The 26,146-nt window shown below is 41.2% G+C and overlaps 1 protein-coding gene and 1 non-coding gene across 4 annotated transcripts in view; both read left to right on the forward strand.

The window, feature by feature from the left end:
• The window catches only part of Sf3b3 (splicing factor 3b subunit 3), a 35,966-nt gene that overhangs the window by 6,636 nt on the left and 3,184 nt on the right, over positions 1–26,146 (forward strand). For all 3 annotated transcript variants that reach the window (XM_028768498.1, XM_028768500.1, XM_028768501.1), the window contains exons 6-22: positions 448–560; positions 1,875–2,012; positions 2,838–2,941; positions 4,126–4,291; positions 5,462–5,557; positions 8,021–8,093; positions 13,294–13,445; positions 13,890–14,045; positions 15,238–15,393; positions 15,996–16,139; positions 17,855–17,977; positions 18,530–18,684; positions 22,071–22,245; positions 23,385–23,590; positions 23,686–23,842; positions 25,095–25,220; positions 25,918–26,130. In XM_028768498.1, the coding sequence (XP_028624331.1) occupies positions 448–560; positions 1,875–2,012; positions 2,838–2,941; positions 4,126–4,291; positions 5,462–5,557; positions 8,021–8,093; positions 13,294–13,445; positions 13,890–14,045; positions 15,238–15,393; positions 15,996–16,139; positions 17,855–17,977; positions 18,530–18,684; positions 22,071–22,245; positions 23,385–23,590; positions 23,686–23,842; positions 25,095–25,220; positions 25,918–26,130 (2,453 nt within the window). The remainder of the gene's footprint in view (positions 1–447; positions 561–1,874; positions 2,013–2,837; positions 2,942–4,125; positions 4,292–5,461; positions 5,558–8,020; positions 8,094–13,293; positions 13,446–13,889; positions 14,046–15,237; positions 15,394–15,995; positions 16,140–17,854; positions 17,978–18,529; positions 18,685–22,070; positions 22,246–23,384; positions 23,591–23,685; positions 23,843–25,094; positions 25,221–25,917; positions 26,131–26,146) is intronic.
• Positions 1,599–1,687, forward strand: LOC114622322. The gene has a single exon (XR_003711578.1). It is a non-coding gene; the product is annotated as a small nucleolar RNA SNORD111 (small nucleolar RNA).

Raw genomic sequence — 26,146 nt, forward strand, 5'->3', positions numbered from 1 at the left:
GCCTGAGGTTCAGGGTGTGCTTTCACTTACAGCTTTTAAATGGGCTTTGTGCTTGGATGGCAAGCACTTTACCAACTGAGCCTGTTTTTGCTTTTTGAAATTTTCTCATATTCCTCAGGCTGCCTTCAGGATTTACTGTGTAGCTAAAGGTGGCCTTGTATTCTTGCTCCTCCATTCTCCCAAGTGCCAAGATGACAGATGCGAACTACCGTGCGCACAGCTTTAAGTTTTTAGAGACAGGATCTCATATAGCTCAGACCAGCCTCAAAGTCACACCATAACTAAAGACCACTTGGCTTTTGATCCTCTCACCTCTGCTTTCCAAGTACTTGCATTGGAGGTGGACATTAGAAGAAACACTTGGTTTTCAGCATCATCAATTGGGAAGGAGAACAGTTGAAAATAAAAGCAGCTTCAGTAGTTTAAGCTTTTTTTCCCCTCTCACAGTTCCTGGAGGGTCTGATGGTCCAAGTGGAGTGCTGATCTGCTCTGAGAATTATATCACCTACAAGAACTTTGGTGACCAGCCAGATATCCGATGTCCAATTCCCAGGAGACGGGTAAAGTCTGCCATAGAGCCACAACTGTTCAGGAAATGAATTAGGTTTTTGTTTTTAATGACTACACCATAGTACCTTCCTCTCTTTTACATTTATTATTTTGTGTGTATGTATGCCATAGTTCATGTATGGGGGTCGAGAGAGAAGCTGCAGGAGTCAGTTTTGTCCTTCTGTTACAGTTAGTGCAGACTATAGAAGTTCATGGCATTTATTTGTAACTGTTTGGGTACCGGGAAGAGTAGTGGAAGTGGTACTATTCACTCTGTCCCATCTCATAGAAGTCTCTGAGATACATTAAGGCTTGTTCCTTTGCTCCGATTGAACTCAGTTTGTTGGCCTTGGCACGCATGTCAGCTGCCGAGCCATCTCACCAGCTTAGTCTCTTACATTTGTCTGTTGCCAAGTTTTAGTTATTTGAAAAAAAAAAAAAGCTGTTTTTCTAAAGCTGGGTATTTTTTAAAGGGAAAATTACTAATATTTTTGGAGTGCAGTGCTTTGTGTGTCCTAGGTGATCACTCCGCATATTAAGCAAGTTGTCACTTTATTAAGGTGGCACCTCCCGTCATTGTGAGGGTACGGACTGTGATGATTTTTTTTTTAGATTGTAAACGTTCTTTCCTTTGCAGTCTGCTCACTATGTGGACACATTACTGAGTCAGTTCTTACATTGTTGTTCCCTCAACTTAGGTATTGTTAATATTATCTCTGGGTCAAACCTTATAGGTTAAACTTGGTTTATTTAACATTAAATTTAAAATTTAATCTTTGTTAAAAACGTTGAAAGCAGTCTGTTGAACAGACAGTTACTAAGCATCGAATTGCTAGGAGTTTGTATTCGGTTTGCAGCAGTGACCGGGTATTAAAACTCATAATGAGTTTACTTGCAGAAATATTTTATAAAATGTTGAAAACATTAAAAACTCCAAGCACCAGACTTACTTCTAGGGGAGTGGACTTGGTACTTCGCAGGCTGGTGGTGATGGATGGTTTCCATGGCAGTGTGGATGAGTGTGCTTTTTGTTTTTAAATTTTTATAAACAGCCTGAAATGATGACTATTTAATTCATGTCTCTTCTCTGACATTCTCCTCTGGAGATGATTTTTGCCTTATTGATCTGATCAGGCTGCAGAGTGGAATATCAGGTGTTTCTTGGTTACTGGGGGCAAGTTTTAATTGTTCGCAGCTATTGTGGGCAATATTTGTGTGTTAGTCCTTGAGTAGTCTGTATAGTTCCTTTTGGTAAAGGATGAATTCCAGTATGCTGAGTTACTTATGTATCTCTAAGATGTTGACTGTGTGTCTGGTCTTGCCAGAATGACCTGGATGACCCTGAAAGAGGAATGATTTTTGTTTGCTCTGCTACCCATAAGACCAAGTCCATGTTCTTCTTTTTGGCTCAAACGGAGCAGGGAGATATCTTTAAGATCACTTTGGAGACAGATGAGGATATGGTAAGTAGACCGTGGATGGAGGGGGAGTATCTGTTCATTGTAGTCTATTTTGATTTTTAATTTGACTATAATTTAAAACCTTAGTCTAAAAGTACCCGCTGTTTATGCATGTAAGATTTGCAAAGCTGCTTTTTTTTTGGTTACTGTTTTTGGTTTTTTGAGACAGGGTTTCTTTGTATAGCCTTGCAATTGTAGCTCTGTATACTATGCTGACCTAGAACTCAGAGATTTGCTTGTCCCTGCCCCTGAGTGCTGGGATTCAAGTGTATGCCACTACTACCTAGCTCTCAAAGCTGCTTTACACCATACATCATAACTTTTCCCTGGGCTAAAGTAGGGAGCAAGTGCAACTGATTCTCAACAAGTCAAAAGGAGGGCTTTTGTCTTATCTTACTTTTCAGAAGAGGAAATGGAGGGAGAGTGAATCTGGGGGGAAGGGGGCTGAGGGGAGCTGGGAGAAGTGGAGGAGGGGAAACTGGCTGGGATGTATAGTGTGAGACCAGAATCTACTTTGAATAAAAAAGGAAAAAAAGTTAGAAACTTAGATACTTTAGAAGCGGTTGTCTTTGGGTTTGAATTTGAATTTGGGTTTTCTCATTCTGGCTAACAAGGATCTGACCTTGTAAAGCCACTTGAGATGTTTAATTTTTCTCTGCCATGTAGGCTCAATCTAAAGTAACCAACATTGAAGCAGAAAGAGCCATAGAGCATGTTTAACCCTCAGCCTGGCTGCGCTGTCATTTGTTCACTTGTCCCCGTGTGATGTATAAGAGCGGGCTTCTGTGTCTAAGCCGCATTGCCTATGCACCTGTCTTTCTGTTCCAGGTAACTGAGATCCGCCTCAAGTATTTTGATACCGTGCCTGTTGCTGCTGCTATGTGTGTGCTTAAAACAGGCTTCCTTTTTGTGGCCTCAGAATTTGGAAATCAGTGAGTAATTCTTATCCCATCTTTCCACTGTAACCCCAGGTTACCATAAATAGTAAAAGTTAGCAGAAGGGAGGTGGTTTCACAGGAAGTTGGGGACCTTTTCACAGAACAGTTGAAGTTTTTGAAAATAAGTATTGCTATCATTTTCTCTTTTTGTTCATTCTTCTGTATCCCTTTTTTTCTACTGCGTTATCTTTTTTATGGGATTTTAGAGTTATTTAAAATTGTATTTTATTTGTATATGTACTGGGTGAATGTACATGCACCACATACATGTAGAAAGTCAGATGAGGTGTCTAGAACTGGAGTTCCCATGGTTGTGAGCTGTCAAGATATGGATGCTGGGAACCAAACTCAGGTCCTTTGCCAGAGCAGCAAGTGCTTTAAAATACCACTCCCAACCTGAGTTGGTCCTCCAGCCCTGTTTTTGTGTTAATTTTCATTGTTAGCTTCCTTTACTATAGTGGCTTCAATTACTACACTGAATATCTGTAAGTATGGTGGCATGGCCTGAGGCTCAGTATTAACAATCTTTGATGTATTTTCATTGCCATATGGAAGAAATCTGAACTATAATGACCAATTTAAGACAGTATCCACAACTCCAAACTACTTATAAATGACAGGGTCTTGCCAATTATCTATTAACATGTCTACAAAACACTTATCTGAGCTCAGTTTTCTCATAATTAAAATGTAGATGCTTTCTAGAATTTTGTACTATTTATGCATTGTGTGCAGGGGAAGTGTGGTGGGTGTGTAGGTCAGATATCAATGTCAGGTCTTCCTCAGTGTCTCTTCACTTTATGTTCTGGGACAGACTCTTACATGGAACCTGAAATGTACTGATTCTGTGTAGGCTGGCTAGCTAGTAAGCTCCAGGGATCTGGGACTGTCTCCCCAGCTCTGGGATTAGGATGGGTACTGCTGCATCCTGGTTTATACATGGGTACTGGGAATCTAGCATTGGTCCCCATGCTTGTGTGTCAAGGAATCTTCCAACCGAGCTATCCCCAGTCCATACTCTGCTCTACCCGCTGTTCGTTTTAAGTACCTTGTTTCATCTCTCCCTTTGAAGTTTATACAGCTAACTGCTGTCGCATCCCATTTCCAACCATACTGAAATCTGTGATTGTTTCTGCATAACTTATGCCAAAGAAAATCTCTCTTGCTTTTTCTCCCAGTTACTTATATCAAATTGCCCATCTTGGAGATGATGATGAAGAACCTGAGTTTTCGTCTGCCATGCCTCTAGAGGAAGGAGACACATTCTTCTTTCAGCCAAGACCACTCAAAAATCTTGTGCTGGTGGATGAACTGGACAGCCTCTCTCCTATCCTGTTTTGCCAGGTGTGGCTTTATTCAATCACCTCTCTACTATGCCAGCCCACTATTATTAAATCTGAAATGTAATGATTTAAAGTTTTCCTCAAACTGAGATGTAGTCTGAAAACAACTTACCTGTAAAATCACTACGGTAACCTGATAGTTACATAAGTTCAGACACTATCAATTTATGAGGGGTGTTTGTTTTGAGACAAGTCTTACTCTGTATAGCTCAGATCTAGTCTTGAATTCACTATCCTCCTGCCTCTGCCTCCTTACTGCTGGAGTTAGAGGTGAGAGCTGCTATGTGTGGTGATGTTTGAGTTCTAGACTGCCCTGGTGCAGTTACCTAGGAGTTGGCTAACTGCATCATATGCGTGTATGTGGATATGTAACTAATGATATTCTAATAACAATGGGGCTGATAGGTTTTTGAAGTACTGATTACAGAGTAAATGACTTTTGGAATGCCTGAAAACTTAGTAATTGTTTTTATGGGTAGCAATGTTATAATTATTCAGTATAGCTTGGCACTTATAGATACAAGGAAACACTAATCTTGGGTGCAGGTTATTAGTTTATTAACACTTCATTTCACACAATGTCAAAGTTTCTTTCTGACTTCTGAGTAAATTGCATAAGTGTTTTGGTTTTTTTGTTTGTTTAGTTGGTTGGTTGGTTTTTCAACATGATTTCTGTATGCAGCCTTTGCTCTCTTGGAACTCTGTAGACCAGGATAGTCTCTAACTCAGATCTTCCTGCTAGTACTGCTTCTGGAGTGCTGGGAATAAAGGTGTTTGTTTGCTACCACCACCCAGCAAGGTGGTTTTTTTTTGGGGGGGGGTTGTTTTTTAATATTTTTTAATTTATTTTTATGTATATGAGTACACTGTTGGCTGTCATCGAACACACCAAAAGAGACCATTGAATCCCATTACAGATGGTTGTGAGCCACTATGTGGTTGCTGGGAATTGAACTCAGGACCTCTGGAAGAGCAGTGGGCACTCAATTGCTGAGCCATCTCTCTAGCCCATTTTTTTGGTTCTTTTTAAATGTGGAATGCTGGGGCCTTTTCTCTTTTTTCCAGTCAGTAGTAGCCCATATGTAACTTTAAGTCAAAGAACATTTTATCCTCTTGCAATTGTGCTTAAAAATGTAGTATAATAGACTCTTTTCTCTTGTTGTCTGTGTAGATAGCTGATTTGGCCAATGAAGACACTCCACAGCTGTATGTAGCCTGTGGTAGGGGACCCCGGTCATCTTTGAGAGTCTTAAGGCATGGACTTGAGGTAAGATTGGAATTTTTTGGTTCTCTTATGGTGCCAAAGGAAGCCCAGCACAGAAGATTATACAGGCTTACTTTGAGGAGATCAAAGACAAATTACCATTTCTGTGAATAAAAACGTACTTTATCTTGTCCCTGAAGCTTATGAAGTTTACATTACCTGTACAAACATTTACATTATCTGTGACTATTTGTGATTGGCAAACTATTGTCTCTGTTTTTAATCAATTTTTGCTGTAATATAGCCAAGATGGACCTTGGTTTTTAGTCTGGCTTTACTAACTAGCTGCTTTTAAGCTTTTGTTCTATAAAATTTAGTTAATGGTGGTTGTCTGGTTGAGATAGCTTAAGTTATAGCATGCTCTAGTTATAAAAGTGGACACAATGTAACTTAAGCCACATTAGGCAGAAGTAGGAGGATTTTTGAGTTCAAGTCTAGTTTGTTCAACATAGGTGTTATTTTGAAAATGCAGATAGAGTCTATAGAACATGTTTGTTAATACTGTTTTCACTGCCAGCCAACATGTTCATCATTTCACTAAGTTCTGAGTGTCCTTGATCAAATTTTAAACCAGCATGGGTGCCTGTTTGCTCTTCCTCTTTCCCTTCTCTTCCTCTATTCCCCTTTCCCTGTTTCTGGTCCCTCCCCATCCTTGTTTGTTTGCTTTTCAAGACAGGGTTTCTGTTTTCTCTGTGTAACCCTTGGCTGTTCTGGAACTCACTCTGTAGACCAGGCTGGCCTTGAACTCAGAGATCACCTGCCTTTTCCTTCTGAATGCTAGGATAAAAAGGCATGTGCCATCACTCCCAGCTTCTTTTGTTTTTAAAGGAAACTTCTTACTGAAACTAAGGCTAGCACCAGTCAGAACAGTTCTACTGTCTCAGCCTGCAGGCAGGGAGCCAGAGTTTTTGATTACTTACTTAAATTAGCTCCTAGTGAAGATTTGATATACATTGATTATCCACAAAAAAAAGGAAGAGTGCTTTGTGTAGTGTAAGATAAAGCACTCCATAGTTGCCTTTTTTTTTTTTTTTTTAGATTAATTTTTATTTTTTTATGTATATGAGTACACTGTCGCTCAGACAGACCAGAAGAGGGCATCCTATTACAGATGGTTCTGAGCTACCATGATATGGTTGCTGCGAATTGAACTTGGGATCTCTGGAAGAGCAGAGCAGCCAGTGCTCTCAACCTCTGAGCCATCTCTCCAGTCCCGTGGTTGCTTTTTAATGCCTTACAACTTTATAGGCAGAGGTCTTGTTGTATTTCGAAAATAATTCAAAATTGTTGAATTACTGCTTTGTTTCTTCTTGTATGTCTGTGTCCTAGACTATTGTCTTACTTGAATAAAAACAAAGTTTTCTACTTGGCATACTTAACAGTTTTTTTTTTTTTTTTTGTTTTTGTTTTTGGTTTTTCGAGACAGGGTTTCTCTGTGTAGCCCTGGCTGTCCTGGAACTCCCTCTGTAGACCAGGCTGGCCTCGAACTCAGAAATGCGCCACCACTGCCGGGCCATACTTAACAGTTTTACTGATGAAGTTTTTGTGTTGTACTGTATCCTTGGAAACTCTAAAGGATAGTGCCTTGAGTTTATTCACTCTTCCTATAATATATAGTTAAATGGTATTGTGCTTTAAGCTCTCTACTCTGTCTCTGGGTTGTTTAACAATAGTTAACAAATCTATCTTAGAGCAGTTTCATATTAACAAAAAAATTCCAAAGATGATAAATACAGAGAACGTGTCTAATCCAATACTGATTGTCCTTAAGGAATATCAAAATGGGGCTGGATAGATGGCTCAGTGCTTAAGAGCACTGGCTGCTCTTCCAGAGGTCCTGAGTTAAATTCCCAGCAACCAGATGGCGGCTCACAACCATCTGTAATGGGATCTGATGCCCTCTTCTGGTGTGTCTGAGGACAGTTGTGGTGTACTCATGTACATTAAATAAATCTTTTTTTTTTTAAGGAGTATCAAAGTGTAATTAAACAACAGCAAAACCCTGATTTATTTTTGTGAGCTACTTTTAAGGTGATTGTCAGCCCAGGGGTAAAGCAATATTCTTCCTAGCATGTGTGCCATTTGAATTTGTGAAAAGATGTGCTTTTGTCTTGTGGAATTTGGAGAGAGCAATAATGGGCTGCTGTAGATCTATGCAGCCAGTTCCAGCAGTGCTTTTTTTTTTTTTTTTTTCCTTTTTTGGATATAGGCATTCCAAAGAAGTGTATAGGTTTGGCTGTAACATCTGTACCCTTCTGTATGTTCCGTGACTTTCCTGAAGTCTGTCACATTGACTGCCAGTACCTCTGGTCTGGATTTTAGGTTCTTTTTCATTGAGTGGTCCATTTCTTTTTCTGTATTGTACAGTGTGAGGCCTTTGCCTTTGGGGTATTACTACTTCACTTAGCATGGAAGTGGTAGAATTTCATGCTCACTGGATCTGTGGCTTGCCTCTTCTCCCATTAGGTGTCGGAAATGGCTGTTTCAGAGCTCCCTGGTAACCCTAATGCTGTCTGGACGGTCCGTCGTCACATTGAAGGTAAGTGTCCCTTTTCTTATAGTTAAGATGGGGCTTGGGAGCCATTGCCATGAAACTTAGAAACTGCATTCTTACTATGTATGGTTTCATCTAGTGCCACATGCCAGAAACTTCTGGCATAACACCACAGTTTTTGAGGTTTCTCCTGATCAGAGTACCTTCGTTTACCACTGCTTTTTCTGAAAGTGGATAGAGAGGGTATAAATTGACTGTTAGTTGCATAAACATTTCAGAATTGTTGAGCTGCCTGTGTGATTTATAAACCTCTGCTTTCATCTGTGTATGTTCTAAGCAAAAGTTGTTTTCTCATTGTACTTGAACTATGTTTTCATTGTGCTAAAACTCACAATGAAAGTCAGGATTTTAAAACCTGTTCATCAATTGTCAGTTCTGCTTACGTTTAAGCATAGGTTGAGTGAGAGGAGTCAGTTTTAGAGTGAGTAAAAAAGAAGTTGTAAAGGAGATGGAGGCTGAGTATTTCCCATGGTCCACTTTGGAGCCGAAGGTTTGTTCTAAGACCTCATTTTCATCTTTTCTCTCAGGAATGTGGAGCTAGAAAATGAGATCTGGCCAGCAAACAAAGCTTTGGCTAGAAAACAGTTGTAATTCTGCCTGAGGTCTGATGTTCTAGTTGAATGGAATGAGCTGAGGGGAGCTGGGAAGTGTGTAGGAGGGGAATTTACTAGAGGACTACATACTTCTCTGTGGACTTTGTTCTCATTAGTTGGAGTCAAATGACTTGCAAGGGGAACTTCAACAGGAAATTGGGCTCGTTTTAGCTGAGAAAATGATTGGATATTCGATTTGAAGAGATTTATACATTGAATATAATTTCTACATAAGGAGCTAGTTAATGTTGATCTTAATTTTGGTGGACTTTGGTAATAAAGTTCTAGTAAATGTTACCTAGATTAATTAAACTAGAAAGATGCATGAGAGAGTATTGTTTTTAAAGGTAGGTCTCGCTTTGTACTCGGGCTCACCTGGATCTTGGTATGTCCGCAATGGCCATGTATTCACATCCTTCCTGAGTACAGTGGTGACACATGTCACCATGCCCAGCTTCTAATTTTTAGATAGTTCTTGAAAATTTTAGAGCCTATTTAGGTTTGCCAGAAGTTATTCTTCATTTTTATGAAGAAAGCAAAATATTTCAGGTAGGAACTCTAAAGCTGATGCATCTAAACAATAGGGGCAGAAAACCGTCTTCTGAGTCCTAGTTGACACTCACTTGACACACTGCGGTGGGAGCTTACAGTATATTGGTTTCTTGTGTGCTGTCATCCTGTACTCATTTAAGTGCCCACTGTCCATTTAGAGTAATTAGCACAGAATTTCTGCCTAAGAGCTTTTGTCACATAGAGGAGACTGCAGTAACTCAGTGGTAGAACACTTGGCCACTGGGGCCAGATCCTATAGAACCATCAAAAAATAAAAATGAAAAAAAGACAGGTATCCAACCCGTGTGCACTGATGTGGTGAAAGGCATACATACACATGCTGCTAGAAGGGACTGTAGGAGAGAAAACAGACTTAGTTAAAGGGGAAGGGAGGTATAGCGTTCAGTGATAGATAGGCAGGCTGTTTCTAGTGTGGTGGAACTAGTAGTTAAAACTGTTCTCTGTTAAATATCAAACAAAACCTAGGTAGCAAATGTTTCTTGATCAGTTTTACTTTTTACTGTACTTTGGTCAGTTATCCACAAAAACATGTTAGGTTTTCTGGTCATTTTCTTTTCAGATACCCTACGATCCCATTGAGTGGGCATTCCTCTATCCACACATGCCTCCGTCTTCAGGCAAATACTAACCTTGGCTGGTACTTGGTGATGCATACTACCAATACCAAGCCTCTTTTTCTCTTCCACAGGTGGCTGGTGAAGGTGCTGATTATCACAGGTGTGTACCTACTGCTAGGGTCTACTGTGGGATCTTCTAGGGAGAGGGATGACCTTCACAGAATACTGAGGCTGCCCTAATGGTGTCTCTCAGAGGGAACTTTGCAGCTGGATGTCAATGTGCATCATAGTGACGCTTACCGGTCTGCTAGCATATCAGCTAGTCTAAGGCAGGAATTAGCCTCTGGACAGTAGACTTAGTTGGCTTTTATGAAACTGAAAGAACATGTAACTAGCAAGCCACAGCTCCATTCTCCTTTGGAATTACCCATTCCAGGTGTACTGACTGAAAGATTAGGTCCTGGAGAAAACATTTGAGTATGTAATGTACTAAACTAAGGTGAGGTAAGAGCCAGGTACTCTGAATACAAGTGTGAATGAAACGTAGGAGGCTTGGTCATCTGCACTGGGGCCCATGATACTGTTTGGAGAGGGCTATTTGTAGAATAATTTAGTAAGGTAAGAAAAGTAAAGTCATGCGTGGTTCTATAGTGCTCAAAAAAAGGAAGATGTAATGTACTGAACTTGGCCCTAAAGAGGTGTTCTCTTACCCTGAGAGAGTCCTCACTGAGACAGGAAGTAATATTTTTATAAGATGTTGCAACCTCTAGAAAAAGACATTGTGAATATTTATAATTCCCAGTAATAACAATGCCTGAAGCTTGATTTTTTGTATTGAATGTCAACTTTTAAGGCCTGTAATCTCTGTAAGAGTAATTAATGTGTTTTAGGACTTGATTGCTGGGGAATGGCAGTGGTAGAAGTTAGAGTGTGGTTGGTATTCAGGGGAGCTGTGATTAAAGGGGGTTTATAAAGCAGTCGTCATTGCTCTCTTCCTTGTGGAATTAGTCAAAGTGTGACTGCTGATAATTGAGCATTTCCTTTATATCTGAGTAGTCTGCTCTTATGGCTAAAGGGAAGGTGTAAACATGGGCACCCTTCTCCACCACCCCATTCTCTTACTATGTTAAGTCAGAAACTGTTGAGACCCCCTTCCTCTCTAGTGAGGGAAGACACTGGGAATTGGAGCTGGTTAAAGTCCTTTATTAACTGGCTGTAATTTAAGGTTACACAGCTTTAAAGGTACCAAGTTTCAGTAACTGGGAACATGGGAGATGATGTAGTGTTCTCATAAAAATAAGCAGTCATAATTTATAACTACATGCCATCAATTCCCAGGTCAGAAGTTCAGAGCTGGAGTAAAGTTTTAAGTTTGATGTCATGTTGAGATTAATTTAGGTCTTTTTGTAAGCTAGTAGAGATCCATTTAGGGGCAACCATATCTTAATTTCCTTATTAAAATATTTAGTTGTTAGAATGTATGTGTGGACATGTGTGCCACAGCGTGCATGGAGTTCAGAGGACAACTTTGTGGAGTTGGTTCTCTCCATCCATCTTTCTTTATGTGACTCTTGTGGGTGGAACTTGGATCACCAGGCCTGAACAGCGAGCACCTTTATGCTCTGAGCCATGTCACCGGGCCTTAAGTTGTTTTATGATAGCAAGCAGGACTTGACATGTAAAGCCATTGTAAATGATGTCTCCAAACCATTTGCTAACAGTACAATCAAAAACCAACTATCTGGTCTAGCACTGCTCTTTAAGGTTTAGAAAATTGTATATATACTTTATGGGTTACCTGTCTATCCATCTATCATTAGAACGTGCGTGTTGGGAAAGATCTTTGATTCTTGCTTTCTGCCACCCATGTTGATTATGTGTATTATTAACCAGAAGTTTTGTTAAACAGCACTTAACCCTTACTGTGTGAAACAATTTCAAACCATTATTTCTATTGTAAAATACTGATTACAACTCACCAAACTGTATGTCCTGCTAATGGGTCAGAGTCCTGTGTAGGCTACAGCAGTGGTATGGCTTCACCCCTCCTATCAAGAATGCTGATTAAAGTAGTTATAATAATAATTTTGGAGTAATACAAACTAAAAATGGTCCTTGATGTGTGTGGAGTAAGTAGGTTAGTCCTGTGGTGTTCAGTTCTGACAGGGGTCAGGGCAAGCAGAGCCCTATAGCTGCCAATCTAGTTTAGTGCCTTACTCTGTTGTTCTGTCATTTGTCTAGCTGATTTCTGGGTTGGCCACAAAATAACACATAAAAGTTGATGTAGAAATACAGATACAGAGTAGGGAAAAAAAATTATGAAAGCAATAAATGTGCCTTTATTCAGTATGTGTCCATAGGCAACTCCGTTGTTGACATAGGCAACTCTGAAGTTGTTTATGCTGTAGAGTGAAGGTATGGGAAATAGATGGCCTTTGGCAATGGGGTTGTGCAAGATTCGCTCTTAAGATTGCCTTTTTATAGAACTCAGGACTTTGAGAAACTCATTAGTGTTTGTTTATTAAACCACATTATGAAAAGCAAATTCTAGTAAGATTGCTTGTAACCACTGTGTTGCTAATATTTTTAAACAGTGAAAAATCCTAGAGGTCAAGGACTGAACATATCAGCATTCTTCCTTCCCCCATTTCCTGGTTAACTGGTGCTCTCTTCTCAGTGGAATTAGGATTCCCAGGCTTCAGCCCTAGAATAACCAAATATATTCAAGACTCAAGTAGTCTGTTTTCTTCACTAAAGGGTATATTTTGCATTAGCTCCCTTTGGAAGAAATTAGTGCTTGGGTATCTTTTGGGGGGTCTTGGGGTGATTTTTGTTGTTTTGGTGAGACTTTTTTGTCTGTTTTGAGACATTGCCTTGGCACCCTCAAACTCAGAGATCCACTTTTTTCTGCCTCCTAAGTGCTCAGATTTACGGAGTACCCCACCACAACACACCTGCTGGTCTTTTTCTCTTCAAATGTTCCTTAAGTGGATTGGAATTAGGCAGGATTAACTCAGTTGCCTATTGTGCAGGAAACTCAGTTTCATCTCCAGTACTTTATAAGCTGGGCATGGTGGTACACCTATAAATCTAGTACTAAGGAAAGTAGAGTCACAGGGGTCAGAAGTTCAAAGTTATCTTTGGCTGTATGTTGAGTTTGAGTCCAACCTGGGCTACATGATACCTTATCAGTCAGCAGTTGGCAAACAGATTTTCTCTTAACCAAATACCTGAGGAAAATACTAATTTTCAAACATTTATACTCAGTGTGTTTGGGCATTTATTTGTAGGTTGCTAGGACTCTCAATCGTCTTTTGAACCATCCTGTTCTGTGTGTGCATGTGTGTAGTGACTGCACATAGAAGTGTTGTGGAAGGTTTCTGAAACTGTCCTGTGTCTCAACTGCCTAATGCTAGTAAAATTGAATTCTTTCCTAACACCTCCTTTGTTTTCTTTTTCCAGATGAGTTTGATGCCTACATCATCGTGTCTTTCGTGAATGCCACGCTTGTGCTGTCTATCGGAGAGACTGTGGAAGAAGTGACAGACTCTGGGTTCTTGGGCACCACTCCAACCTTGTCCTGCTCCTTATTAGGAGATGACGCATTGGTGCAGGTGAGCTTGCTTACCTCCTCAGCATGCCGTGGCCGGCCTTTGACCATCATACTGTGGTGGGCTTGAATTCGTGTTTCTTCATTCTCACCTTCCAGAAAACCTCAGGGAGGGTCTAATGTTGTATCAGCATAAAAAAGGGTACTGAGAATTATTCCTTTCGGATTTTTACTAACTAAGCAATCAGGAAAGCCTAACATGTCCTCTCAGTTGGTCATTTCTGTTGTCAAATCCATCACTGCTTTTCTCATCTTTATCATTAACACTTGGGCTTGGGACCTTTCTGAACTGATGTGGCAAAACATGAACATTTAAAACGTTCTTTAAAAATTGATCTGTCTTGGCTCTCCTAACTATAAGCAGTGCCTCATTTGCATGGTTCTGGGTGTGAGGATCATTGTGGGTGACAGAGTGCTAATTAGATTGTCTTCTTTGACTGACTTGTAGGTGTATCCAGATGGCATTCGACACATCCGAGCAGACAAGAGAGTCAATGAGTGGAAGACTCCTGGCAAGAAAACGATTGTGAAGTGTGCAGTGAACCAGCGACAAGTGGTGATCGCCCTGACCGGGGGAGAGCTGGTCTATTTCGAGATGGATCCTGTATGTCATTTGTTTTGTTGTGCTGGCCATGTGTTATCTTCCATGATGGTTCTTGGGGTGGGATTCTGATTGTGCATTGTTGGTGTTGTTATCAGTATATGTGTCTTATGAATACATGTATTCACAAGAAAGAATTAAGAATGAAAGTGTCCACAGATAAGACAGTTTGGCCCTTTTTTAAAGATTAACGACAAAAGCTAGGAAATCAAATTCAAATTACAGTTGTGACATCTCTTTTGAAGGTCAAATAGTGCGTTTCTTTTGTACCTCAGTCTCAAGTGAATATTTGGCAAAGATTTATTTTAATTTCTTCTGTTTTTTTTTCTTGTTTTTGTTTTGGGGGGGTTGTTTGTTTGTTTGGTTTGAGATGGGGTCTAATGTAGGATTCTAGGCTGGAGTCAAACTCAAAGCAGTCCTCCTGTCTCAGCTTCACAAGTGCTGTGATTAGTCATGAGTTACTGTGCCTGATTTTGCTATTTTACATGAAAACATATCCAGAACTTACCTTCTCAAAAGTCTCTCATAGGCTTGAGGTTTTGTTGTTGTTGTTTTGACCATGTTTGAGTTTACTTTGGCGTTTTTGGAAAGGGTTTTGTTTTTTAGATGGTTTCATGTAGACTAAATTGGCCTCGAACCTGTTCTTCTGTCTCTCCTTTTCCTGTTTCCTACATGCTAGAATTATAGTCATGCCTTATCATAGCTGGCTTTGTTCACGGTTCTCATAATGAGAACAGATAAATGGTTTTATATATTTGTTTCTTGGTCTAGGTTAGTTTATATTTATGTCATACCCTGCTTTTTTTTTTTTTCTTTCCCTCTGGGGTATTAACCTGTGAAGTTGATTATGGGACCTGAAATGGTGAGATTCTTGGTCAGTGACTTACTAAAGGTGGACTAAGATGCAAAACAGATGTTAGGAGTGTAGCTCAGTTGGTAAATCTCCAGCACTGTATCAACAGGGTGTGTTCAGACCCCTTTGTGATCCCTCTCCTCAGTGGAGACAGCATGGTCTCAAGTTCATCCTTGAACATAGCTAGTAATAGTTTCATGAAACCCTGTCTCAAAAGCAAAAAGAGGGGTGAGAAGAGGCAAAAAAATGGGGGGGGTGTCTTAGCAGCCCGTCTTCCTTTCCTAGTCCAGAGCTACAGAGTGAATTACACCACATAGACCTATTTTGTTTTTCTTCTTGTAGTCGGGACAGTTGAATGAGTACACAGAGCGGAAAGAGATGTCGGCAGATGTGGTGTGCATGAGTCTGGCCAATGTGCCTCCTGGAGAACAGCGATCTCGGTTCCTGGCTGTGGGGCTGGTGGACAACACTGTCAGAATCATCTCCCTTGACCCATCAGTGAGTGCAATGGGTGGGACCTAAGCACCTGGCTCCCTAAATCTGTGCCTATTGTCTTTCTCTTCTTCTCTCCCCCTATTTCTTGTCCAGCAGTGAGATCCTAGGCACCCAGTTTGATGAGCTGTACACTGCTGCTGCCTGTGATTCCCGTAGCACACCTCAGGATCCTGGGCTGTAGTTTAAGGATGTTTAACCATTGTCCACTTGGACAAAAATAAACAAGAGCTCCCCGATACTTACTCCGGTATTTAGATTTAATGAATATCTACTGTCTCAGTTTTCTTCTGGGGTTTTCATTTTCCCCAAGAAAGATCCTCCTTTAATCCTTTTTTTTTTTAAAGATTTATTTATTTATTATATATGAGTACACTGTAGCTGTTTTCAGACACACCAGAAGAGGGCATCAGATCTCATTACAGATGGTTGTAAGCCACCATGTGGTTGCTGGGATTTGAACTCAGAACCTCTGGAAGTGCAATCAGTGCTCTTAACCACTGAGCCATCTCTCCAGCCCTCCTCCTTTAATCCTAACAGATGTCTGTGAGTATGTGTTTTTCCAGAATTGTCTCTTACTACTCTTTTCCCCCACCTCTGTTCCTTAGGACTGTTTACAGCCTCTGAGTATGCAGGCTCTCCCAGCCCAGCCTGAGTCACTGTGTATTGTGGAAATGGGTGGGACTGAGAAACAAGATGAGCTGGGTGAGAGGGGCTCTATTGGCTTCCTGTACCTGAACATTGGACTACAGGTAAGAGGTCCAGGGGCTCACATTGGTGTCGCACCTTCTTTGATATCAGCTTGTTCCTTTATCCAGGATAGCCATTTTCCCATAGTTTTAGACAGCCACCTTAGGAAAATCATCTTACAGTGTTGTCATAGATTAATTTTTCTCAACACTTAGAACATATTAAGCAGGCCTGGAAATAGCATGCACAGAGTCTTCATATCTGGTAAAAATGTTTTGTGATGTTTTGTATTGGAATTAAATGAGTCTTCAGTAGTAACCTGCAGTTTCCATAGCATTCCAGCCTTTCAAAATGAATTCCTCACAGTTCATAATTGACCACATTAGTTCTAGTGAAGCCTGGATATTTCTGTAGCCAAAGCAGCTGAGCTTGTCCTGGCACAAAAAGCAGGAACCTAGCATAAAATAGCATCAGTGCTCTTACACTGTACTTTTTACTTCCTGAATCAGTAACTACAGAGATATCAGTTAGATGACAGACTTGTGGTTTTTAAGTTTTAGTTTTATATTTAAAAATACTCGGGCATGAGACACACAGATAAGTCTTCATTTCCCCTTTTTCTTGGAGTATTTTAAAGCAAATCTAGGGCAATAAGTCATCCCACCTATACTTAGTAATGTTATTTCCTACAGTGTTTTGCTTTAAGGAACTAGCAATGTCATGCCCACCAAGATTAGTAACACTACTTTGTGCATGTTTAATTTCCTCCTGAAAAATTACAGTTAGTGCAGACTATAGAAGTTCATGGCATTTATTTGTAACTGTTTGGGTACCGGGAAGAGTAGTGGAAGTGGTACTATTCACTCTGTCCCATCTCATAGAAGTCTCTGAGATACATTAAGGCTTGTTCCTTTGCTCTAAACAGACTTTATACAGCAGAAGGATAATGGCTCTCCCCACCAGCTTCTTCAGTCACTAACTTTACAGTTAAGTGTTAGGACAGCAACAGTCAGCCATCCTGGTGGAGTCTGATGAAGTAGGGGTTTTGTTGGCTGGGGGTAGATTTTTATTTTTAACTATATAAATGTGTGGCTATTTTCTCCAGATTGCTGTCTTCTAGATTTTTGTTTGTTTGCTTCATTTTTAATTGTGGTTCCCCTTGAAGTTTGTTTCTTTGCCCCAGTTCTCTTGTCTGCCTTTCTGCACAATTAGGTATCTGTTTGCATTGGGAATGTTCTTGCTTCAGCCTTGAGTCAGTTGTCCCTAGGAACCTTGTTTCTTTTAGGGAAAATGTGTCTTAGAGATACCATATTCAGTGTATCTCAGCCTTTAACTGTGGGTCTGGGTTTTTTGTTGTTTGTTTTGTTTTTGAGGAGGAGATCTGCTTTTAAATTATAAAAAGTATTTAACTTAAATGATTTTGGGGAGATAGGGAACCCTGGCTGTCCTAAAACTAGCTCTCCAGACTAAGCTGGCCTCAAACTCTCAGAGATTCTCCTGCCTCTGCTTCATGAGTACTGGGCTTAAAGACATGCCCTATCTGAAACTTTTCTTAGTGTGCAGGAAATGTATGTATAATGAGAAGTGGTTTTTGCCTGGTAAATGCTTAGTAACTAGGAGAGAATGTGTGAATTCTTGATTGTTGGGCCACTGTCGTCTGTTTTATGCTTTTGCTACCAAGTCATATCTTTGTCATCTGCTAAAGTAGTCAAAGGAGCATCTCACATAAAAGTTCCTGTCATAAAAAGGAGGCTTTACCTCTTATCTTTTCCACTAGAACGGTGTATTGCTGAGAACTGTCCTAGACCCTGTTACTGGGGACCTGTCTGATACCCGCACTAGGTATCTGGGGTCCCGTCCCGTGAAACTCTTCCGGGTCCGGATGCAAGGCCAGGAGGCTGTAAGTAGTAAAAGACATTTGGATGTTGTACCACTTCGAACTTCTGACTAATTTACTTTGTAGATTGATTTTAGCTCTCTGGTTGGTTTCACTTACATAGGAAATTCTGGGTTCTTTAGAGTTTTCTAAGGGATGGTCCATGTCATCATGGCACTGTGGCATTATGAGGTTATAGGAAGTCTGAATATTGATCCTTTGAGTCTCTCTTTAGGCTTAGCTATCTGGAATGGAAAAAGCTGAAAACTTCTGCTGTGCTAGTTCTTAAATGTTACCTTGTTCACTTCTACAGCTGTCTAACCTTGTAATAGAATCTCTAATTTATACTCAAGGAAACAAGTAAATCCAGAGAGATGTGACTGATAACCTTTTATTTTTTTTCTTTTATTTACTTTTTCCCTATTTTATACAATAAGCCATGTACTGTCTCTTTGGGCTTCCTTTGTTTAAAATGGCTTTGTAGACTTGTAAAATTAGAGAAAAAAGTTGGGTTGTGTGTTTGGTCAGTCTCCCATGTCTGAGCTTGTGTAGTCTGACTGGAGCTCTTCTCCCCAGGTTCTGGCTATGTCCAGTCGCTCGTGGCTGAGCTACTCTTACCAGTCTCGCTTCCATCTCACCCCTCTGTCGTATGAGACCCTGGAGTTTGCATCGGGCTTTGCCTCTGAACAGTGTCCCGAAGGCATTGTTGCCATCTCCACCAATACTTTGAGGTGAGAAAACCCTTAGGCTTGAAGCCCAGCAGGAAGCCTTGTGCCAAGTCCTCAGCCTCTGCTTGTGCTGGAGTTGGAGGACTCTGTAGAGATGGCTGAGAACAACCTTTCACCAGGAAAGAGTGTTGCAGCTGAAATTTAGTTTGGCTCAGGTTTTCAGAAACTGTGAGCCAAGTTTGAATGCTTAGCATTTAGCTTCTGTTTAGACTTTAGGAGCTAAGTTGTACAACTAGTCTAGTCTTGCACTTTAAGATTTTTATATCCTTTTTTTTTTTTTTTTTTTTTTTAAGCCAGGGTTTCACCATGTAGCCCAGGAACATGTTACATAGACCAGCTTGGCCTCAAACTCATGGATATCCACCTGCCTGTGCCTACTGAGTGCTGGGATTAAAGTCTCGTTATTTATTTTTTATGGCAGAATCTTACTAGGTAGCCAAAGCTGGTTGGCTTCAAGACTAAATTTCAGGTGCTTGCTTGCACACGCGTGTATGCACATACGCAGATAAAGGAGGCTACTGAACATTGTAGTACTTATTGTTAGAATCTATCACTTCTACTTTTTGGCTATTAGTAATGTATAAATATTTGTCTTAACTTTTTGTATGAATGCTGGTTTTCTTTTTTCTTTGAAATGTAGTTTTGAAAGAGTAAATTAGAAATATGATCACTGTTGTGTTGTGTGGGGTATTTGCCAGAGTCTGCTGCTGAGATAATGGGTTTAAGCCAATAGAAAGACTTTGTTAGCCAGCTGGCGACTATACTGGGTGTTTGGGATCCCAGTGTAGCCTCGAGCTGAGTTAGGATGAGCTTTTAAAGCATGAAAGCCATGTTCTGGTCTGACATTTTTCAGCTAACAACAATTAGCCAGAAGTGGAACTACAGAAGCTGAGAGGCAAGGTGGTAAAAGGGTGGGTCGTGGTCAGTGAAGTTCCATAGGAGGGAGTGGAGGTGACAGAGTTAAGGGGGTGGTGAGGAAGAGATCAGAGAAAGGCAAGGATTTGGATGAAGACTGGGGGGTGGGGGAGGTCAAAACTGGTGGTCTATGCATGAGCTCATGCAAGCAAGATGGAAGAGGTCTGTTGGGGAGCGCCTGTAGCCTGAACAGCGGGAACTTACTCAATTGAGATAAGTAAGGGTCTTGTGAGAGTTTGACAGGGGTGGGTTTTTAAGTGGGTTTTTAGTTCGTTCTGTCTTTCTTGAGGACCAGGGATGGTACAGGATATGAAAATCCTAGGAATGATTTTTTTTTTTAAATCTCATTTTGGGAGAAGGGACACTTGGGACAAGATTGGTTTTTTTCTATCTAAGATAATGATTTTGTAGGTTGGGGTAATGGTCCCAAGTATATTACCTGAGGGGTAAACAGTTGGATCTTAGGTGGTAAGACTGTAGCCTTGTAGATGACTGTGGTTTGGTCTAAGAAATCAGCTGGAGGGCAATCTGGGTCTGATGTACCTGTTGATGCTGGCCTGGGGTGGCCTATGGGGCTGAGGAATCCAGTGGTCCTAAAGCCTTGGAGGCAAGGGCATCCAGATAGTTGCTAAAGTTGGTTGAATGGCCTTGGCCAGCATTTGGTATTTCTGGTTACAGCTTTTTCATCTTTCTCATGGTACATCTTAAGGGCCAATGCTAAGACTTCTGCCTGTGGGATTAGGGATATACCAGGACTCTGAGATGAAACTAAAAGGTGAAAACCAAGCTCAAAAATGAAACCTCACACAAGGAAAAGGATCAGAAGTGTAGTCAGCAAAGAGGCTCAACTGTAGCCTTGACGACTGGCTTGGGATAGCTGCTCCTTGGAGAATGCTAGAGGGACGCCCAATGCCCAACAAACACTGAAGCTTTAATTTATCAATTGTTATTATAGGATGGGGTGCCCAGTGGGCTGGAAAGTTAGTCTGTTGCAGGTGGACCAGAGATAAGGGATAGGGTCTTACTGTGGCTTAGACTCCCAAGGGGAAAACACGAAGGCACCAAGATAACCTACCAAATCACATGGCACCAACATTAGAGTTTCATTAGTGTTAGGGTTTTGTGGCAGAAGGAAGGGTGCCTTGGTGGATTCGGGCCATGTAACAGACCCGTGAGAGGTTTATTGGGGGAAGGTATATGGAGGCTGTGTCTGAGGGTGGAGGAGAAAAGAGGATAGGCCATGGAGGCACTGGCTTTATAAAGTGGTACAGCACATAGGGAGAATACACAACTTGTGGTGACAACGAAAATGTGTCGCATTTAGTGGCCACTGTAGCTTATTGAAGTACTTACTGTACTATAGATATTGAAGGTGGATTGGGTGTTTCCAACAGGTTCAAATGTGCCTCCATCAATTGCAGTCCAGGGCTCTTCTAGAGGACCTAAGTTCAATTCCCAGCAACCACAAGGTGGCACACAACCATTTGTAATGGGATCTGATGCCCTCTTCTGATGTATCTGATGAGAGTGATAGTGTACTCATATACATAAAATAAGTAAATAAGTCTTTTTTTTTTTTTTAAATACAGTCCAAGAATAGAGTCATGTGAAAATTCTTAGTGCTTGTGAAACAACTCCAAGAAAACAAGAGTCTGACTTCAGTTTCTTCAGAACACAGAATTCTTGGAATGTATTTACTGTGTTCCTTCCAGGTCAACCATATAGGAGTGACTTCAGCTGTTGTGATTCGTGTGCCTCTATGGAGGACATGGGTTTTGCCATGTGTGGCTTGTCGTTACTCGTGTGACTCTTCTTAACCTTCAGGGTATAAATTGTCTGATGCTCTGAATAAAGTTAGCTGTCGAATGAGAGGTTAGCCTCATTTTTGGGCCCTGCTCTCTCAGGTTCATGAAGCCAACTGGAGAAATACTCAGTCAACCCTATTTTTTGAGGCAGGATCTCTCACTGAAAATAGTTTGTGAGTCAGCTAAACTGACTATCATCAAACCCTCCAGATCCTCCTGTCTTTTTCCTTAGCACAGAGATTACAGGGTACTGTCGTGCCCTGCCTTTTACATGGGTTTTAGGATCTATAATTCAGGTCATCATGGTTCGATACAGATACTTTACCAACTGGCCCTTCTTTATGGCCCCCGAACTTGATATTATTACATTAACAGTGGACATAGTAAGGTTTTTGCAGTGTTTCAGTGCAGGTATAGTATTGCTAACTCTAATCCAATGTGTTTCAGTGGTAAAAACATAATTGCTGTGAAAAGTGGAATGTGTTGCTGAAGAGGAAATCTCGTGGATCTCCTTGTCTCCTGTATGGTCCTTTAAGCATAGACAGTTGTTATCCTGTTGTCTTCTGTGGTTGTTAGAGCATTGACAGTTGTATTTCTGTGACTGATCATGCTTCACCAGTTTCTAAGCTGAGTGAGCAATGTTTTTAACTCCCTTGCCTATTACCATAGAATTTTGGCATTAGAGAAGCTTGGTGCTGTCTTCAATCAAGTAGCCTTTCCATTGCAGTACACACCCAGGAAGTTTGTCATCCACCCTGAGAGTAACAACCTTATCATCATTGAGACGGATCACAATGCCTACACTGAGGCTACAAAAGCTCAGAGAAAGCAGCAGATGGCTGAGGTAAAACACCTCTAATTCTCTCCTCCCTGCCACATACACACTGCTTTGGGGACAGGGTCTCAGACCATAACCCTGGCTCACCAGGAACTCTTGATGATCCTGCTGCTCCCAGCTTTCCAAGTGCTGGGACTCTATGTGCACTGTCACACATAACTATAGTCTTTGCTTTTTGTTTTTTGAGACATTTTGCTGTCTACCGTATAGACCGCACTGGCCTTAAATTTACAGGGATTTTCCTGCCTCCACCCCTGGAGTGCTGGGATTAAAGGTGTACACTACCACACTTGGCTATCTTTGTTACCTTTTAAAGAGCCAGGGCTTTGGTATGTAGCACAGTGGTGTAGAATTCATGTCTGGCATGTGCAAAGCTCTAGGTTAGATTCCTAGGAAGGAAAAACAAGGGTACAGTAGGTTGGACCCTAAAGCTAAAAATATAAACCAGCTCCTTTCCAGGACCTCTAAGCAAAGTTCTTTGCCTTATCTATTTCTCCCTTTTACAAGCTTTTTTGTGGCCTGGGACAAATATGCTGACCTTGGGGTTACTCAGAATTCAGTTCCCTCTGTGGAACTGTTGTCTAGTCCTTGAGCCTCTACAATAGAGGATGTATTACATGATGCCTGGATTTGAGCCCAGACAGCACAGCTTTCCGATTTCCCCTCAACACCAGCTCATCCAAAAACTATTTGCCAGCAAAAACCAGCTAGCACCAAGCATGTAGAAACCATATCTAGTGTAAAACAACTAGTCTTAGCCAGGGAAACTTGGGCACTATGTGAATGAACCAGGTTTTCATTTCTGAGTTTTCAGACATGAAAATATTTGTCACAGTTAATGTTCTGTTTGACATTTTTTTCCTCAGATATAATTACTAGTTTTTTTTTTCCTTTTACTGATCTCTTTATTTTGCATTTCTTCTTTGAATCTTTTCTTTTTTCTTTTAAATTGTGTCTCTGAGTGTTTGAGTGCTGACATGAATATGGTGTCTGTTGCACCGTTTGTTGAAGCCACGAGTGCCTCTTCCAGTGGGGCTGTCTCAAGGTTCTTCCTTTTGAATCTCTGTTTGAGGGAACCCTGGTGCTAGGCAACAGTCTTCTTTGCTACTTCACATTTCTCACCTGTTCTCGCATTTTGTATTTAGGAAATGGTAGAAGCAGCAGGGGAGGATGAGCGGGAGCTGGCTGCAGAAATGGCAGCAGCATTCCTCAATGAAAACCTCCCAGAATCCATTTTTGGAGCTCCCAAGGCTGGCAACGGACAGTGGGCCTCTGTGATTCGGGTGATGAACCCTATCCAGGGGAATACACTAGACCTTGTCCAGCTGGAGCAGAATGAGGCAGCCTTTAGGTAAGGACCTGAGGTCAGTCAGGGGGTGGTGATGTGAGCAGAATTCTTCCGGGTTTTGACTAATGCCTGGCCTTTCCTTCTTGGTCTGTTTTTAGTGTGGCAGTGTGTAGGTTCTCCAACACTGGTGAAGACTGGTATGTGCTGGTGGGTGTTGCCAAGGACTTGATACTGAGCCCTCGATCTGTGGCCGGGGGTTTTGTGTATACATACAAGCTTGTGAACAATGGGGAGAAGTTAGAGTTTTTGCACAAGGTAAGAACAGACTTTCAATTCTCTCAGATCTTAGATCTTACTGGATTCTCCTGTTTTTACACTAAACTTCTGGGTCAGGTCTTTTCTTATTTGTTTTATGTGTGTTTGTGTTTTTATGAGGCAGAGTCTCACTTTGTAGTCTTGGCTATGTATGTACCTTGCTGTATGGATCAGGCTGGCCTTGAGCTCACAGATGATCTTACCTCTCTGCCTTCCGAGTGCTGGGATTATACCACCATGCCGGACTGGTCTTTTACAGACTAGCTTGTTGACTCTAATTCATCTTTGTGTAGCATTTGGAACATACTAGGACTTTAATGCTTCAGTGATGTTCCTGTGCCTGGCACAGGAAACCGTGGTCTCACTGCCTTCCGTGTTAAGAGGCACACAGTGAACTGGTCCCTTGTTTACTGTGTTATTAAGCAGTTAAAGAATTAGCATGTCTAGGAAGTTAGTATTTAATAGGAGCAGTTTCAGTTTGGGAGAACATTCTGTGATCGCTGTGCAGTGTAAATACATTTACTACCCCTGAAGCATACACTCTAAAATGTAGGGTTTTATTGTTTCTATTTTACTACAATGTATTTGTTTTTTTTAAAAAAAAAAAAAAAAGGAAAAGAAAGATTTTATTGATACATGTGAGTACACTCACTGTCCTCAAACACACTAGGAGAGGGCATCAGATCCCTGTATAGATGGTTGTGGGCCACCATGTGGTTGCTGGGAATTGCTGGGAGAGCAGTCAGTGCTCTTAACCACTGAGCTTAATCTCTCCAGCCCCCTACAGTGTACTTTTTCAAAGGGCTATTTATGTTCTGTTCTCTATTCTGACAGTACCTAAGTCTGCCTGCTTTCTCTGGAGGAATAGACTGTACCACACTCTTTATGCTAGGCATCTCTTCTCTAGAACTAAGATGTCACTTTTCAGTATTGTTTTTTCTCATCCCTCCACAAGCCTCAGTTGCTTCTTGGATGTTCAGGTTTTGCTGTAGTTCATTGTGTTGGTAACTAGTGCAGGCCTGGGCAGCATTCACCAGACACTGGGAATGCTTCTTGTTGGAGGCATTTCTTGCTGGGGACCTGTTTACTCAAATGCATTGTTTCATAGGGATTAATTGTTGCATTTGCGGTATATGGTGAACAGAGTGAGTGTTGTTTGCTGCCTGTCTTCCTGGTTGATACTTACAGAAATAGTTCTGGGTCCAGGGTCTGGTGAGTGTGGCTAAAAGCTGTCCTTGTATTCTTTTCATAGACTCCAGTGGAAGAGGTCCCTGCTGCCATTGCCCCATTCCAGGGGAGGGTACTGATTGGTGTGGGCAAGCTTTTACGAGTCTATGACCTGGGGAAGAAGAAGTTACTTCGAAAGTGTGAGAATAAGGTAAACGTGCTGCTGTGGGTGGGCTGAGAGCATCGGGTCTTAAAGTCATTTTATTAAGAGTGTCCTGAAAGGCAGTAGGTGATTTCATTTCTTGGTTCTTAGCTCCTCCAAAAGAGCTTCCTATCCTAACTTATAAGGAATTTAACTACGAGAGTTAAACATATATTTCCACTATTAAAAAAAAAATAGCTTCTATAGGTGTAGTGAATTCCCAATTATTCAAGCACCAAAGAAAGCCCAGACAGGAGAACTGTAAGTTCAAGTCTGGCCTGGGCTACATGGAGACCCTCTCTCAAAAAGCCAAACAAGGTACCACAAAATGGATCAGCAGGTTAAGGCACTTGCCAGCAACCTTGATGATTTGTGTAGGATTCCTGGGGCCTACATAGTAGAAGGAGAGAGCTGACCTGTTATCCTCTGGCCTCCGTGTGTACATGGAGTGCACGTACACAATTTAAAATGAGGATTGGTGTTGGAGCTCAGTGGTAGAGCGTTTGCCCAGCATGCATATGGACTTGTGCTTCAAACTCCAGCATCCGGTTCCCCCCTTACTCCCACAATAACTCACAATCTTCACACTTACTATAGATTGATGTTCTGTGATGTATATGCACACTGTGTGTTGTAGTTAGGAGAGCTGGACCTTTAGATTATGAATTCAAGGATCATACAAACTGCCACTTTTGTTTTCCTCTAGCATATTGCCAATTACATATCTGGGATTCAGACAATTGGTCACAGAGTAATCGTGTCTGATGTCCAAGAAAGCTTCATCTGGGTTCGATACAAGCGCAATGAGAACCAGCTCATTATCTTTGCTGATGACACCTATCCCCGATGGGTCACCACTGCCAGCCTTCTCGACTATGACACTGTGGCTGGGGCAGACAAGTTTGGCAACATTTGTGTGGTGAGTTGATGTTGGG

The sequence above is a fragment of the Grammomys surdaster genome, unplaced genomic scaffold (genome assembly GCF_004785775.1).
Source record: "Grammomys surdaster isolate TR1022 unplaced genomic scaffold, NIH_TR_1.0 187, whole genome shotgun sequence".
Classification (NCBI taxonomy): Eukaryota; Metazoa; Chordata; class Mammalia; order Rodentia; family Muridae; genus Grammomys; species Grammomys surdaster.